Raw genomic sequence first — 17130 nt, 5'->3', positions numbered from 1 at the left:
TCAAATTAAATAATGTCCAAACACATAAAAGGAATATTCCATATATGTCATCTAAAGTCAACCAACTCTGTGTTCTTTGCATCATAACGAGGGAACAATGAACTTAAATCTCATGTCTCTATTGCAAATTGGTCTGAAAATGACTTGTTGTAAACTTGTAGTTTCATTTTGTTAAATCATATCAAATCCATTGAATTACATTTACTTTAGCTATTTTTTAGGACAATTTCTTTGTCTTTTACTTCTACCCCTCACTTTATTTTCTCATTAAAATACATTATTTCTTTGTTAGGCCCAATTTTCAGTTTTCAAACAAGTCGCTATAATTCTAAGGATTGACCTTGACTTAACACACTAACCTTCATTTATTATGGAAAGATTCGAACTCGGATTTTAACTACAAGTTCCCACCTCTTTGAGTGTGTTTTTTTTTTTGGCTTTTTAGGTAAATAAAGAGAGGGAAAAGAGATGAGAGATAAAGGAATCGAAAAAGAAAAGGAGAATACATAAATAAATCAAACAAATAATGATTCTAAAGTTAATTTTTGGACTCTCAATGATAACTAAACCCAATATCTAAAATATTGTAATGTTAAATAGGTCTACTTTGTAACAAATAAGTCCATGTTTTAATTCATTCCATATTTTTTGTGCTGAGTGCTCAATGGATTTAAAAAAAAAATGGACAAATTACCACTAGTAACAGTCATTTTTAGGTTATAATACAGGTAAATATGACATCATAAGCTTGAATTGTATATTTTATGTTGGTTTTATTAATTTTTGATATGTTAAATAAGAAAAGACATAAGAAATATCAACAAGTATCATTTTTATGCAGTTTCATATAGTTATTATTGCACAGTGATAGTTGTCGAGCGCTCGATACTGTTCACCGAACGCTCGGTGGATTCCGTGTTGCGCATATTTCATTAAAATGGACCGGACTTGGATTTTTTTTTTTTTTGGTAATAAGTGGGCTGGATTATCAGCCTTATTTGTGAACTTAACTGTTTTAAAAAAAAAAAAAAAATCCGAGATAAAACTAATGTTTTTTCTCAAAAAGAAAAAATCAACAATAATTGACCATCAGATTCATCATCCAATGAGAGAATCATGAAACCTGTTTTGTTATTTTCCGGAATATTCCCAAAAAAAGTTGTTTGGATCATTTATGATAGTGGAAAGGGTTAATATATTGGTTCTATGCTAGGCTTGCTAGCCACGTTTGAAAAATTTAATAAAGTTAAATTAAGATGAAAAGTGTAGTGAACTACTCTAATACAAATTATACAATATGAATAAGGTCCAGTTTGAGATTGAAGTTAGGTTAAAAAAAATCGATTTTAAAATGAAGTTTTGATCGGTTAGGACTTAGGTGTTTGGATTTTTTTTATTTTTTTATTTTTTCTAAATTGGAGGTTAAAAAGGGCAGTACCAAATTGACCTTAAGAATCATTTGATAGTACAAATTCTATCCCAAACTTAAGAGACCATGTATTATACTATCTCTAATAGAAGTGGGAATCACATACCCATGTACCCATGTGTACGAGTCTTAGCATAAATTAAGGAAATTCAGTTAAACTCATACTCAACAGGAGATTAGCTTATTCATCCTCTCTAATTAGTCTGAGACTCTTAATTCGTGGTTGGCCATTAAATATCTGGACCACCTTGCTGATTTCCTAATATGTATTTCCAACTCATATGCATATATGCATTGTATTTGGAATATATATGATACATCATCTATTTTTGCAACACTTTTTGCTTAATTATAAGCCTCCAGAGTCCCAAATTGGGTATAATTAACTAGCTAATTCAGTTCAACATCAAGTTGAGCTATTGTTCTATTGAGTAATATATATGGGAGCTCCAGCTGTATATGGAACCATCCATGCCCTATAATTCACCGATGCAATGTGTCCTTAATTAGGGGCCAACCTAACCTAATGGTAAATCCATTTTATTTTAATGGTTCAAAGTTTCCATACCTTCACAGTGCATGCACTTCAAAGAAAAAGAAGAAGAAAAAACCTGCTACCTCATTGATTACGATAGAGGTCTACTAGCTATATGACAGCACTACACATGCATATTGAAGAGTTACGGATACCTAATTGCTTGCTTTGTACCCAGGCACTAGTCCATATGTGTAAAATAATATTTTTAGAACTTTCTCACCTGATTATATTTAGCTGATTATGTGAGGTGTTAGATGATATATGATCAGTTTTTAATGGTGGCCCTAAAAGCTGACCATACATCAACTAACACCTTACATGATCAGGCTGGTCAGCTAAATATAGTCAATTGGGAAGGTCTCAATAGAATTACCCATATATGTAAGATGTCTTATATGTGAGAATGCAAAATGTGTTGTTTTACATTAAAAAATTATAATTTTGTATAATTGTTTATAAGGGTCTTAGGCCTTTCATCTTAATTTTGTATATATCTTATTAATGGTTCAGATTGACATTTTGTGATTATAACATCTATATTCTCCAAGTTCCATCTCTTCCTAACACCAACTTAATTACTATCTTTTACAATTTTCATTTAATTCAACTCATTTGGCCCAACTTCAACTAATACGAAAAATATAATATATTAAATATTTGAGAAGAGAACATTACACTATATGGTATCATGACTAATATAAACCTAGCCGTCTCCTTGGATCCAGATCCAAACGTAACATAGAAGAGTGAGAAATAGTAACGATAATTACGCTATGCAATAGCAAGTGGGCCGGTGCCACTAATTACCTTAAAACAATTAATAATTTAAAACTAAGAACCATACAATCATAAAATACTCTTCTCCATAATACATATTTTTTTGGTACATTTTTCCATGATTTTTGAACTCAAACATAGACACCTGTATTTGTATAATATATATCATAGACTGCCTGCCATGTACAATGTACAATGTACAAGGCAGAGCCAGTGTACGGAATTATCATCTCAAGGTTCATTGATTCTTCTTCTGCTACTTTTCTTTATAGGATGATTCTCTTTTGACCGATTTGCTGTTTCACAGTTCTTAATTTCTTTCCTGTTTTAAAATAATGAAAAAAAATATGTTTTAGAGAAGCACAATTGACCATGACTCTCTTTATTATATCTCAACCATCATGTGATATGTGTGATGTATCACTTTTACATTATGTATCAGTGCTACTCTATACATGATTAGTTTAAGACTAATACTAAAGGAATAACTATTCTTCCATTATTTCAATTTTTCATTACTAATTGTTGAAACACATAACATAACATAACAATAGTTTATTAGTTATAAATAAAGAAGGTATAAAGTGAGTCCAAATGAAATTTTAGCATGTCAATTAAAATCTAAAAAGTTAGAATAATAATTAGTGTCCATCTCCTTAGTATTATTGATAATCTATACCCTCATCTTGTAATGTCTCCTTAACAAACATCCACTTGAGATTAATATATGGAGTCCATTAACACCACCACATATATATCCACTTGAAGTAATGTATGCAGTCCCATGATACCCACAAGAGCAATTTAATAATGATCATCTCTGCTTTACTTGGAGATGTTATCTAGGAACTCTCTCTCTCTCAATTTTATACTGTATAATCCAACTCAATCAATTTGGAAATGCATGTGTTCCTGCTATATTTGACTATATTCCAATGCAGCTAGGCCATGGCTTTTGTGCACATCTTTCATTCTTTGAATCTAAGTAATCTCTGCTCATTAAATTAATTGCCTTCTAAGCTAAATAATTACTACTTTTAAGCCCAATTGAGTATATAATCAACCACTAAATCTAGCAACTTGAAGTATAATAATTAGTTCCACAGAAGAACCAAAGCAGAGGCACCATGAATCATGATGGTTGCCATAAATATATAATTTAATTTAATTATTAAGGTGCAGATCATCAGCCAGCTAAAGCTAAGCATGCAACCTCTCTGGCTCAGTGGCTATATATCTCAATGAGAATATGTTTTCCATCAGCTATGGATTTGGATTTTCACAATGAGGACCATCCTTCTCCAAGATTCTGTGGAATATGTTTTCCAGCCAAACATCAATTATTTAAGCTGCAGGGTAATTAAGGACTAAACTTAATCAGGGCATAGTTTGAATTCCTCTAATTAATCCTCTGCAGTCTGCAGTTCTCTAGTTTAATTTGGTCCTTACATTTTACTATTCAACATATTGACGATTGACATATTTAGGGAATGACCAAAATAAAAGAAGAATACACATTTAGGGAAATTTAATGGCTTAAAATGTCATATACATAAGACATGTTTAAGCCCAATAAAAGGGGTAATTTAAGAACTTATTCTTTCAATTTTTTTTTTAGCATAACACAAAATATCACGAAAAAATAACATTTTTGTTATCTGATGGTTTATATATATGTTTATTATGTGGGTCAAATCATATAAGTGGAATATGTATTATTGGGCTGGTCCATCTCAGATTAAAAAGTTCAAATGAAGCTGGCCCACATCCACTTTCAATGTTGGAAGGGGTGGGACAAAACATCGTGTTGAATTATCAACGCTCAATATGAATTATGAGTGAAAGAGAGGGTTAGTTTTTTCTTTTATTTTTTTATTACCATTATTTGGAACTTGGAAGCATAGGAAGGGGCAAGGACTTGATAAGAAGAAAAAGTAAGTTCACAAATGATTATTATTATTATTTTTCTTTCAAATGGAATTAAACGTGAAACACGGAACATGCATGACATTGTATCTAGATTTGGTGATCATATGAATGTGAATCACATTAGTCCACTCCTGAAATTTCTTTGACTTTAGGTCCACTTACGGCTCAATGGCTCGTACTTTGGTTCTACACTAACACTGTGTTTGGCAAAGTGATCCATAGGCTTCAAAGTTCTTGACATCATATGATGCCACCAAGAAAGCACTAATGTGTTTTGTGGATAAGGTGAACTATATATATATATATATATACATACATACACAAGAATGTTCTAAAACTAACTGGTTAGTAAGTTAATACAAAACTAATCATCCTGTTGGGCCCACCGCACAATGTAAATTTAAAATCCGAACCATCTATTTTTTAGGCCCTACTTCAAAGATCATCCTTGTAAAAAATCTCTAAAATCGGAAATCATTTAGTCCTTTGATTATAACAACTATTTATATACTTTTATCGAAAACACTGATTGTTTATTTATTTGATCTCAATTAGATGACTAAATGATTTCCAATTTAGTTTATTTTTTATAATAATGATCTTTGAAGTATGACCTAAATAATTGACGGTTCGGATTATGAAATTAGTTATGTGGTGGTCTCAAAAGCATGATTAGCTTTGTATTAACTTGCTAACCAATTAGTTTTAGAGCACTCCTCTATATATATATATATATATATTTAGGCTAAAAGGAAGAGAAGAACTATATATTGGTTTTACAGAGAAACAATATCAACTCAGTTTGCCAATGTCTTCATGCCTTGGTTTTGCACAAACATTCAGATTTCTGCTGGGTTTTAATAGATGCATGAGAGCTCATCATAGTTTGCTTTGAGTTCAATTTCATGAGTTTGATATACATTATAGATCCATATTTAAATAGTTTAAACTTTTAGACAGGGCTGGATTTGAACATAGTCCAATGAGGCGACAGCTTCGGGCCCTCAAATGTCTACAACCCTCAAAATTTATATACACTTTATATATTGTGTTAGATCCAATTAATGTATAAACAAAAAATTAAGTTTCAATCCAAAAAATAGAATAGCCAAATTCAAAAAGACTCATTATTCATTGAACCCAAAACCCAACTAGCCCAAATGTACATGAATGATTAAGGGTCTCATTTTTTGGTGTTGGTTTAAAAGGCACAGGCGCACCTGCATGTTTCCCTTTGCTTGCATCTACTTGATTCTTCATGTGCATGATACGACTAAACTTGAGGAAGGGTGTCCATTCCCAAAGTGCACCTACATGTTTCTCTTTGCTTGCATCTACTTGACTCATAATGTGCATGATAAGACTGAACTTGAGGAAAGGTGTCCATTCCCTAAGTTTAAGCTTTTATGGTCCGATAATTGTTTAATAATTGTATCAGGCTACTTACGTTTTGGGATTTTTATTTTCTATAAGTTGGTTATGTTTCTTTAGCCAAGTGTGTTTTGTATCACTTTGCAAAGAAAAAAAAAAAAAAAACAACTCTTTCATCTAAACAATCAAGCAGCCAAGCAGGGGCTTAAAACTTAAAAGGAGGTGAAGAGAGGGACAAACAATACCTTAGCAAGTATCTAACCTAGCAATTCATATATAGCAAGCATCAGTATCAGAGACTTGCGTAAATTACAAAGCAGGGAGAAAAAGCAAAGAGAATAGAACGAAGTTATTAAGGTTTTGCTTGGTCAATCATATAAGCCCTCTTGCTCCCATACATCAACAAGAAAATCAATCATTTCCTGTCATTTAAGTTTAAGCAAAAGTCAGTCAAAGAGAGCTTGCAGAAGCAATACCAACAGAAGATACAATGTCAATATGGAGCCAAAGTCAACTTACAGAAAGAGGGATTGGCTGCGGAAAACGCTTGTTGGTACCAAGTAGGCTATCATAAGTTGCATTCCAACTACAAAACACAATAATTGGATCATTAGTATAATACTCTATGGATGCCTAACTAAGAAAATGCTAATTCAATTGCAAGGGACAAAAACTTGCTCAGGTAGCAACATTGTGTGTAATGCAATCCAAGGTGCAAGAGAAAGTTAATATCAATCAGGGCACTTTGGAAATTTTAAAAACTATCCCTTTTTGCTTTCATTAAAGACTGTTAGGCTAGACATGACTGCACAGCACAAAAAAGAAAAAAATCCCATTGTGAGCAGCTTTTCAGGTGGAGGAAGAAGAGGGTAGAGATGGCCAAAGCAATTCATCAGTGCAACCCATGTGTTTGAAGGGGACAACATGAGCTCTTTTTGACACTTGCCCAAACATTTGGCCATCTCTACCTCTTCTTCCTCCTCCAGAAAAACTGCCTCACACTTATTTTCACTATTTTGTGTTGTCCAGTCCTCTCCAGACTTCCAAAGGAGGCCTTAAGTTTTAACCCTTTTTTGCTTTCATTAAAGACTTTTAGCCCTTTGTTCTGAGTCACAAAAATATAGTCATCGAGTAGTGCTCGAGCTCCCCTCAAGTAGTGCTTGAATCCCTCTTCGAGCACTACTCGAGGGCAGTGACCGAGCCTGCCTAAAAAATTAAGCCTGGATGGAATATTGGGCCTAAATGAGAATGGAAATGGAGGGTTGAGAGTTGGGACTTAGTGGTAGGGGTCAAAGGTTTTAAGGTTGGTTGCACACAAAATTCAGTTGACTGGAATGGGAAACAGATGGAGCTGGAGTGGGTTAAAACTTGTTGGGCTTTTGAATTAACATAGAAAAAATGGTTGGCCTGTAGCGCCCCCCCCCCCCCCCCCCCTCCTCTCCTCTTGAGAGAGGTTTAAGCAATATTCAACAGTTATACTTTTAAAACTGTAGAAAAATGGCTAAAGTGTCTTTGATGGGCCCAAATTTTGGTTAGTTTTCATAATTTCCCCACATACTTCTACAAGCTAGGAATTGCCTATTCATACTTGAAACATACATGTTAGCCACTTGAGGGATGATCTAACGAATATCAGCAATAGGTAAAAGGAGAATGCTGCTTCTATAAAACGCCCCTACAATGATTAAACACTTCCAGTATCATAGATTCACAGGCAATAAAGAAATTCACCTTATTCTAGGTTCTCGAACTTGCGACTGGGGTTGAGATCTTCTATTTCCAACCCACTGCTGTCTTGTCTGGTTCCAGAGTAAGAGACCTGAATCCATTAAAGTTATTATAATGAATGATTTAGTTTGAGAAATGAATTGGAAACAAAGGCATCCATGATACAATGATAACTCTGGACAAAAGTTGAGCCACAAAGTTTCAGAAAAGACTACAGAGCTGTCAGAGCTTCACTTTGCAGATCTAAGAGATTACAAATTGATAGACTGACAACATCAACACCACAGCAAATGTAGATTTTGCACACAAAAAGCACAAAAATCAATAACAATGATGAAGATAGAAGAAAAAGGTTATGTGAGTCAAACTTTCATAAAAACAATACATCCACCATTTCCTTCTTTTGTGGAAAAAAAATAAAACATGCATAGAAAGCAGTCATAGAGGAAAAACTCATAAAAGCAGTGTAGAAGCTACTTTCAGTTGCATGTTATCTGTATTTAAGAGAAATTTCATATTTGAAAGCAATGGTGAAACTCTTGAGATAGATGAAACCATAAAGGCTAAAGCCAACTGTAGCTCTTTCTCTTACTGACTACTTCCTGGAAGCAAGATTGTCAGAACTATCTAGCCCCAATCCTGATTGAACCAATTTTATATGGAGTATACTAAATAAACTAGAAGGAAGTAGGTGATTAAACAATACAAGCATGACAAGGCCAAAGAAACACACAATACAAATGACAGTTTCAATGAGTAACTATAGGACATGTTCATACCACACAACAGATAGAGAGAGAGAGAGAGATTAAAAGTAAACTTGCCATGATTTACAAATTCAGGAGTATTGCTTGTGCTGCCAGAAGCACCGTGGGCATCAAAGGGCTGGTTTGAAGTGCTAATTGATGAGATGCTTCTCTGGGACTGGACTGCACTGTTGTCCATTTCAAAAGTGCTAGTGCTCCAGAAATCCTCTGATATGCTATTTTTCCTCACTGATCGACCTTGAATTCTCAGTCCGTTTGATGGTTCATCCACCGCAATAATAAGTCTGGGTTTTGTACAGGATCCAAGACAGCCTCTGCTCTGTTACAAATTAGGTTTAAGTAACCAAAAAAAAGATTAGTACCACACCTATCAACACGAATCCCAGTCTACGAGCCAGAATTTTATCACAAACTATAAAATGCACACATATATTTGCATGCAAAAATTCCTTTGGAACCCCAGTCCCCACATCCCAGAAAGGAAGAAAATAAGAAAAGAGTGAAAAACCAGTTGCATACATTTGCCCATGAACTAAAATTGTACGATCTTCCAATTACTGAAATATCCACCACCTATAATCAAATCTGGCTTTCTTTTTTCAGGTAAAATAGACAGAACCTTACAAAAGAAAATGATGTAAGCTTATCAGCATGCAACCTAAGAAAAAGGTTTGGATAGCTGTCATATTCTGCATAAGCAAAAATATAAATGCAGGTAGCAATTAATGAGTGCAAGTTCCTATAAGAAACCGAACATTAAAAAATAATGAAAATACACTTGAATGCATGAATGTGGACCCATCACTCTATAAGCAAAGTATCGAGATTCGGCATTTTTAAACCACGAAACGCTCAGTTTTCATTTCGGTTGTAACCGTTGGTTTCAAATTCACTATGGGAACAAACAAAGCCTAGGAATCAAATTCAAACATAAATAAAAGAACTTAGCCACTCACACTCACACCACCAGCTCGAAGTTCAACAAAGGCCAAAATGCCCAATTATGAAAAAGCCTCTTACAATAAGAACAACACATGGCCATTTCATGGATCAGATATTCACCAGAAAAATTTTAAGTAAGAAAAGAAAGAAAATTTTCTCCCTTACTCTGAAAAGTGCCTTGCATTTACTTTTGACTTTCTCCATAATTAGAACCACAAGAGCTCGAATACAAGCTCCAGAGAATACAAAAAATGAACAGCAAGGTTTCTTCCCAAAGCATCTCTCCGTCTGGGACAACAAACAACACCTAGAATACATAATTCCTATAGAATTCCATGCAAAGGGAAAACCCTTCGAATATAATTACCAACTGCCTAAGAGTTGAAGAAAAGAATGGCAGATAAAAAAGCCACCAACACATTTCCCTGTTCACTGACTCTCAAGCTCGCTTAACAAACAAGCAAACCCAAGTACAAAGATTAAAAAAAAAAAAAAAGTTAAAGGAACAAGCTTGAGCTACAGAAGGAAACCGTAAGCCCCTGTTTGTTCATCCAGAAAGCTAAGGAAAAAAGAAGAAGAAAAAAAAATGGAAATGTTGCACTTTTGCACTTTTAAATTTTCTAATGTCAATAATTAGAAGATAAAAAAAAATATCATTCTCAGATGTGAAGTATCACTTCTTTATTTTGTTCTCATTGCTTCTCTCAACAACCAGACAATAAGCTACCCTCCGTTTGGTTGCTTTGAAAATCCACAAAAACAATCCAAGTTTTGAAATTTACTTCTTTAGTTTCCTTAATTTTCTCAGGAAACAAACAGAGCCCATTTAAAAAAAAAAAAAAAAAAGAGAGAGAGAGAGAGAGGAGTAAGAAAAAACTCACCCCATGCATGTGAAAATGGCAGAGACCCAAGACGGAAGGAATCTACAGCTTTTCATCTAGACGCGGCCAACCTCAAACCTCTCCACAAAAACCCTAAATCCACGAAGGAGAGAGACACACCTCACGATCCTGCATCATACATACAATTAGAGCTGGTAACAGGCCACTCACAGATAGACACCAATCCAATTTTAGCCAAATTCAAATACAATCACCAAGATTCAAGCTCTGTTTGGTTCCCAAGAAAAAATTAAAATCAGAGAAAGGAAAATGATTACTACCACCTTCCCTCAAAAAAAGAACAAACAAAAGGGTTAGTATTACTATTTTTATAATAATGGACCTGAAAGATGGCATGGTTGAGTTGGAAATTGGGTAAGGTCAGGTTCTTCTCTCCTTCATGAACCAGTTGGCCTTGGCCCTCTGGTTGGTTTCTGATTCAACCAAAGAGGCACTTTGCTTCCTCTCTCTCTCTCTCTTTCTTTATTATTTCTTTTTTCTCTTCTTTTTTATGTGCTTTGTGATTGCAGCCTTGCAGGTATGATTAATTTATTAATAGGAGGGAGAGAAAACAAAGGGTTAAGTGCTGAAGTGGAAAGAGGGAGGATTAGTTTAATTATTGGTTGCTTTGGTTTTTCCATTTTGTTGTTGTAGGTTACAACTTACAAGTACAACCACTTCTGTGAAATTTTAGGATTTGTGTTGGTGTTGGGGGGTCCATAGTGGTGTGGTGGGGTGGGGTGGTGAAATTCATCAATCATCTTATCATCATTCATCATCCATTTAGTTTTTTTGGGTATTTTTTTTTGTTGGTTTTTTATTTGTGGATCACTTTTAATATTATTGGGTTTGATGAATGTTCTGTTTCCTCTGTTAGTCTGTTACCAACCCAATTATTTGATGGTTCAAAAGAAGAAAAAAAAAAACCAATTATTTGAGTTCATTGTATTTGTGGGTCTCTTGTGGAGATGCTGTTTGTTTATCTCCTTTTGGAGATGCAAATTATGGATTCTGTGTCAGGTATAATTGGGTTTTGCTTTTTTATTTATTTACTTTTTAGTACCCCAGCAATATAATATGAAATATGCCCTAAAGAACGGATTTTTTTTTTTTTTTTTTTTGCCACTAAAGAATGGATTTGGATGAACCAAAATAATGAAATATTGACCTGTAAGTTTGAAGTGGATAAGGGAAGAAAAAGTCTAAGACTAATCTATTAATCTATATATATAGGACATGAAAAGAACCTCTCAGATGTATCAATTCAAACTAATGGATGAGGACCTGCGGTGTTATATTTTTAATTGAAAAATTGAAACCCGATAAAATTTTTTTCAAACATTTGAGAAGGTGATTGATTTGTGCTTCACCCAAGTTGGCATTGTGGTGGAAGTGTGGAACATAGCAAAATGCCAAAATGTGAAACCTTTTTGTCTGTTGGGTCTGTAGGGGACTTTGTGCTACCTGTACTGCATTGCAGTGGTAAATTACTGTGAGTAGAACTGTAGAAATATCTTTTACTTTATCACTTGGGCTATGTTTTAAGTTTTCTAAATCAATGCTTCCAAATATGTGTGCAGTGTGCTGCTGGCCCTCCAGAGAGGCCTTTCATCCTTTGTTGTCCTTTGTGTTAACGATATCCATTAATGTGCAAGAAGTCGTCTAAGTGAAAACAAAACACCTCTTCCAAAATTTTGAGAAATTCATTGATGCAGAGGCCAACTTATTCCATTGCAACCATAAATTTACCAGATAAAACAGCTCAGAAGTCAGAACATATGCAATCTGCAAACCTTTGCAGCTTGAAAAGAACGAGGTATTGGGGGGAATTAATGTATATAAAAAGCAATAAGGCCATCATCATTGGCTTGACAATTAGACCCTAAATCTTATCACTTATTGGCACAGTAGTTTTTGCTGCGCTTCTTTGGACTTTATGGCCAAATGGGGTCTTCTTTTGGTGAGGTCATAAGCATGCACCATGCCCCCTATTGCATACTAAGGAATTGGGACCTAAATATCAATATAAGGGTAGAAACCTTTCAATGAGACTGTGATGAGGACAATGGCCAATGAAATGATGCATGTGCTGGAGGATGGTGGCTGATGGTGGAGTTATGACTGGGCCTATAGTGGTGAAGGTGGACACTTGTATGGGTTGTGCCTTGAATTTGCATTAGAGGGCAGGAGGAACTAGAAACTAAACTATCTAAACACACACACACATTAGAAACGGAAGAACATTTTGGATTCTGTTGTTAAGAGAAACAATGCAGGATTATATTTGATAATTAAACATTAAATTTTATTTTGATGACAATTGCATATGTTCTGTACACATCAGAGTGGCTGACATTGTTAATGACTAGTAGGAATGTAATATTACTCTTTGAGTAGACACAACTGTTAGGTGGTGAGGATTGGAGGAAGGTACTCAGATTTGGTTCCCAAAACTCGAGCCTTGGTGTCAGGGAAATGTTCGAACCCTGGCAGTGTTGTTAGAGTTCCACTGTTGGTTACCTCAACGGGGTAACGAAGAAGGTGACCGGGAAGGTCTTTATCAAGTGTGTCACTTGCGTAAAGATCCCAGTTCCTTTCAGCAATCTGATTTACTAGTTGGACGCATTCCAGTGATTCTGGATGGCTGAAGGAGTTGTGAGGCACTTTAAGGTGCTCATACCATAGTGTTCCCCTGAAAGCAGCGATCTGACCGCTAGTTGGGTTGGTGGAAGCTAAATGGTTTGGCTGGAATCCTCCCATAGCAATCTCGGAGTCCCTTGCCCCATCCATTGACCTTTGGTTTATGTTGGCAGATCCAATGATTATGTATTCATCATCAACTGAAAGAGGCACATGTTAGCAGACTTGATTAATTTGCATTCAAACATGAGTAATGATCTAGATATCTGGCATGTTATGTTACCAGGCTATGAATCATGACTGCACATTCCAATATGATTCACAACATAGCATGTAAAAACTGTCTGACATGTAAAATATTCTCATTCAAACATAACCTAGTAACACCTAGCATTTCATGTTATTAATTAAGAGTTAATGGAAATCTAGAGTTACCACTTACCTATCATCATTTTCGAATGCACGTAAATCATGAATCGTCGGGCCTGCTGAGCTCTTATATAGTCAGTATCTGGCTCTGGAGCCTCTGGAGGTTTATATTCTCCATCCTTCTTGGTTTCCCGGTTCCCAAGGCAGAAGAATGTCAGATAGTCCCTGGGGTGTGCAGTTAAACCCTTTCTGTGAATGGCATCAGAGATATCAGCATACATCATCTCCATTGTTCTTCTTTGCCAATCTAATATAGCCTGAACAGAAGCACTCTCAGGTATACCTTCTGGCCACATTGGGATAACAATGTAGACAGTGAACCTTTCTTCTGACTCAATTTTACTAACAATCTTCAGTGAGAGCTCCTTTGGTATAAGATGCAAAGCATTAATATCCTCATCCTTAATGTCTTTTGATCTCCAGCCATATGAGCTTCCCAGGAAGTACTGATTCTCTATGTAAATGAATTTTTTTGCTCGGCGAATGGCGTGGATATATGCGTCCTGAATGCTTCTGTCTATGATGCTATTCTTCCCACTAACAAGGCCCCTTTCTGTTGCTTCCCGCGGTCTCTCAGGAAAGCCAAAAGCAGCCCCATTATCAATGGATCGGAACAGCTGAACATTCCACACTTCCTTGTCATCTAAGAATGTATTTTCTAACGGGTGAATTGTGATGGCTTCAAGCTTGCCTAGTGAGATTAAGAATTTTTCACCAACTTGCTTCTTCCACCTCTGCTCAAAGTTGTACAAGACATCCCAAGCAACAGGCCCTTCAAGTTTGCAATGAATATCATGCCAGGGCTCCCTTGGACCGCCTTTCCTGATTGAAGAGCCTGCAAAGTTGGGCTGATGGAAATCTTTATTGTGGGTTGTGCCTAGAGTTGCAAATAGGGGATGGTTTTGAGTATCATATCTTCCATCACAAAGATCAATACCTCCAACAAAGCTCACAATCCTCCTCTTTTGTGATTCTCCACCAGGCATCTCACTGTCAACTAGAATTGTTTTCTGATGGTGAGTAAACATTGTAGCAGTCTCAAAACCCTGGACTATGCTTCTTCCAACATCAGGATTTCGAGGGCATAGAAAGCAATGAACTTTCGTGCTTCGAAAGTATTCCTCAGTTTCTTGATCATGGGTTGTCATCAAGCCATCCTTCTTCAGTTCCTCAACAGAAGTTCTGTCATCCCAAACAAGCAAAAGAACTAAAACACCCTCATCGGCCTTCTTTTTGAGAAGCTGCCCCAGTGTAAGCTCGTCCCCTGGTTTTCTCCTTTTTGGATCCCTCAACAAGGTTATTTCAGTGTGCACAGACCACCCGGTTACGTAAATAAAGTGTCTAGCATTAGTGATTGCATCAAAGATGTCCTCCCAACACATCCGAGGCTCATAGATTGTTCCCGTGGCCATGTGAGTCCGACGATTAAATTCTTCCGCGACATGGGAATCTTGGTAAAGGGTAACCTTGCAACCCTGTCTTTGATTGAAAAATGTCCAAGGAACACCCTCATACTTAGGACTTCTGATTCCCTGAGACCAATGTGTATCATCTTTAACATTGGAGAATTGCAACTGAACATGAATTCTAGAATCACCATGGATGGGATTCTGATCTTCATCTAATATCTCAACCCATCTGTCCACCACATACCCCTTGAATATATCTTCAACAGGTACATAAGCTCTTCCAACAAGTGTTGCCCCAATGAGATCATCATATTTGACAGTGAATATCACATGTGAGATATAATGGGCACAGTAGATGTGAAAGCTTTCCCTCCATTTGGGGTTTTGGGGATCATTCACCATCCTGGTTCGCCCGACCCTGGCCTTGTCTAGATCAATTGTTGCATAGAGTTTGGTTCCAACAATCTGCAAAATGTTTATGGTATATATGTCAGAAATGAATTATGCACACAAATATTGGTTGAGTACTTGAGTAGTCTGGAAGCAAATGAGCTTGTTATTTAGCAAATAATGAATAACATACCTGAGGCCCACATAGCACCAGCCTCTTGATTTGATCAAGACATTTTTTAGGCGACTTTTGTGTATCCACATTGCCAAAATTGAGAGGGAAAAAACAACCAGGGCAAAAACACTTCAGCATAAGAGAATAACTATTCATTGTACAGACACTTTAAGCATTGAAAGAGAGTTGAAAACAATTTGAAATCAGACATCTGCATGGTATGGCAGTAAAATTTGTGCCAACGATTAGAGTTCACCAGCTTAATTTGCATGGCTATACTGATCAAAGATGATGGACCTTTTCTTTTCTTATTGTTATGTTTAGTCAAACAACTAGCCAAAGAAGTTTCCAACAAAATCTTGTAAAACTTATGAGTATGAGAGTCCAAAATTGTTTGGTATCCTATTCAAAAACCATTTTTTTGTTTCAAAAACAAGAAAATGTGTTTTGCAGACCATTTTCAAAAACAGTTTCAAGAAAAAATTCAAAAACAAGCCTCTTTTGAAAAACAATAAAATATCGTTTTTTCTCCTCTCTTTTTTTTACGCTCCCTTCTTCCTTATCTGCTATCATTTTAAAAATTCAAAAATTGTTTTCAAATTTCATACCAAACAAGTTTTCAAATTTTTAAAATTGATTTTGAAAACTCACATTTAAAAAACAAATCTTAATTTTGAAAAAAAAATTTGAGTAGGATACCAAACCAAACAGAGCCTTCACACTATTTGTCAGAATCCATATGAGTGTCACCACAGCAACAAAAGTTCAAAATGATTTTTTATAATGATTTTGTGCAAGGATTTTGTGACCCCTTGGGGAAAATGATTTTTTATAATTTTGTGCAAGGAGATAAGCTTCTCCAATAAATACTCCATATATATAAATCCTATGCTAATGGAAATTTTGCTGGGGTGAAAATTCTTCACAACCATATGGGCAATGAAATCTATGGTCTAGGATTATTTGGCAGATGTATCTAATCCAACAAGTTTATAAGCCTACAAATGAGACAAAGAAAAAAACTGATATACTGGTGCAAATCAATAATATTATTGCATCACTTTGGCTTAATTTGCATGGTTGTTCTAAGCATGTTTTGAAAGTAATTAATCATTCAGGCTTTAGTACCACCAATTGGGTGGGGTCCATTCTATAATTAATAGGGCCTGACTCCTGAGTGTGGCTTAGATATTTACTACCTCTTTAATTTCTACCATTTTGGTCCAGAGTGCAGACCAGACCTTGAGTTGTTAGAAAACCAAAAAGTCATGTACATACCTTCGACAACAAGTTGAACCCACATCCATTATATAGCCTATCAATTTCAAATATCGTTGCAAAAAGTGTCCCATGAAGCAAACGTGGCATTGCCTTCTCTTCTTTCTCTCTCAGACAGTAACAAACAAAGAGAGATGTGTATATCTACAACAAACCAAAACCAGAAAGATATTAGCATCATGCAAAAAGACATGAAAATGACACCAACTTTGAATTTTGATGCTTATGTGGAAGGTACAAATGGTATCTTACAAAGGAGATTTGATGGAGAAAATTTGGTGGTAAAGGTTTTGGAATGAATCAAATACATATAGAAAGAGAGAGGGGAAGAGAATCTCATTGGTTTCATGTGTGAATGAAGGGAAGGAATGTGTCTGCAGAAAATTGAAGCTAGAATCGGTTCCTTCTTTGCTTCCAAGGAGCCCATTGTGTATTTGTGTGTGCCAA

General features: G+C 35.6%; 2 protein-coding genes across 7 annotated transcripts; both read right to left on the bottom strand.

Annotated features, from left to right (window-relative positions):
* Nucleotides 1-6296: 6296 nt before the first annotated feature.
* LOC147279161 (uncharacterized) lies at nucleotides 6297-10981 on the bottom strand. Of its 3 annotated transcripts, XM_086249908.1 has the most exons (6): nucleotides 10706-10981; nucleotides 10363-10491; nucleotides 8597-8853; nucleotides 7776-7863; nucleotides 6564-6630; nucleotides 6297-6466 (listed from the first exon to the last, which is right to left on the bottom strand). In XM_086249908.1, exons 2-6 carry the CDS (start codon nucleotides 10416-10418, stop codon nucleotides 6413-6415), a joined length of 522 nt encoding a protein of 173 aa, XP_086106034.1. In that variant the 5' UTR covers nucleotides 10419-10491; nucleotides 10706-10981; the 3' UTR covers nucleotides 6297-6412. The 3 variants fall into 3 exon arrangements, with proteins under 3 accessions (XP_086106034.1, XP_086106035.1, XP_086106036.1); XM_086249909.1 differs by lacking the exon at nucleotides 10706-10981 and having other exon boundaries at nucleotides 8597-8858; nucleotides 10363-10495; XM_086249910.1 differs by lacking the exons at nucleotides 10363-10491; nucleotides 10706-10981 and adding an exon at nucleotides 9647-9814 and having other exon boundaries at nucleotides 8597-8858.
* Nucleotides 10982-12725: 1744 nt separating this feature from the next.
* LOC147279160 (phospholipase D alpha 1-like) lies at nucleotides 12726-16816 on the bottom strand. Of its 4 annotated transcripts, none has more exons than XM_086250235.1 (4): nucleotides 16684-16816; nucleotides 15424-15477; nucleotides 13445-15305; nucleotides 12726-13202 (listed from the first exon to the last, which is right to left on the bottom strand). In XM_086250235.1, exons 1-4 carry the CDS (start codon nucleotides 16771-16773, stop codon nucleotides 12769-12771), a joined length of 2439 nt encoding a protein of 812 aa, XP_086106361.1. In that variant the 5' UTR covers nucleotides 16774-16816; the 3' UTR covers nucleotides 12726-12768. The 4 variants fall into 4 exon arrangements, with proteins under 4 accessions (XP_086106361.1, XP_086106362.1, XP_086106363.1 ...); XM_086250236.1 differs by having other exon boundaries at nucleotides 15424-15484; nucleotides 16676-16773; XM_086250237.1 differs by lacking the exon at nucleotides 15424-15477 and having other exon boundaries at nucleotides 13445-15322; nucleotides 16680-16773.
* Between the last annotated feature and the right edge of the window lie 314 nt (nucleotides 16817-17130).

The sequence above is a fragment of the Dryas octopetala genome, chromosome 7 (genome assembly GCF_963921425.1).
Source record: "Dryas octopetala chromosome 7, drDryOcto1.1, whole genome shotgun sequence".
Lineage (NCBI taxonomy): Eukaryota > Viridiplantae > Streptophyta > Magnoliopsida > Rosales > Rosaceae > Dryas > Dryas octopetala.
The sequence above is the reverse complement of the archived record's forward strand: the minus strand, read 5'-3'. Positions and strand labels throughout refer to the sequence as shown.

Excerpts from the sequence above, each read along its gene's own strand:
- LOC147279161 (XM_086249910.1), bottom strand. The coding sequence starts at position 9,799 with ATGTATTCTAGGTGTTGTTTGTTGTCCCAGACGGAGAGATGCTTTGGG. Across the intron at positions 8,859-9,646 it reads AATGCAAGGCACTTTTCAGA|AGCAGAGGCTGTCTTGGATC; the intron begins GTAAGGGAGAAA and ends AATTTGTAACAG. Across the intron at positions 6,467-6,563 it reads CGCAGCCAATCCCTCTTTCT|GAAATGATTGATTTTCTTGT; the intron begins GTAAGTTGACTT and ends CTTAAATGACAG.
- LOC147279160 (XM_086250236.1), bottom strand. The coding sequence starts at position 16,773 with ATGCCACGTTTGCTTCATGGGACACTTTTTGCAACGATATTTGAAATT. Across the intron at positions 15,306-15,423 it reads TGGTGCTATGTGGGCCTCAG|ATTGTTGGAACCAAACTCTA; the intron begins GTATGTTATTCA and ends AACATTTTGCAG. Across the intron at positions 13,203-13,444 it reads GCATTCGAAAATGATGATAG|TTGATGATGAATACATAATC; the intron begins GTAAGTGGTAAC and ends TGCCTCTTTCAG.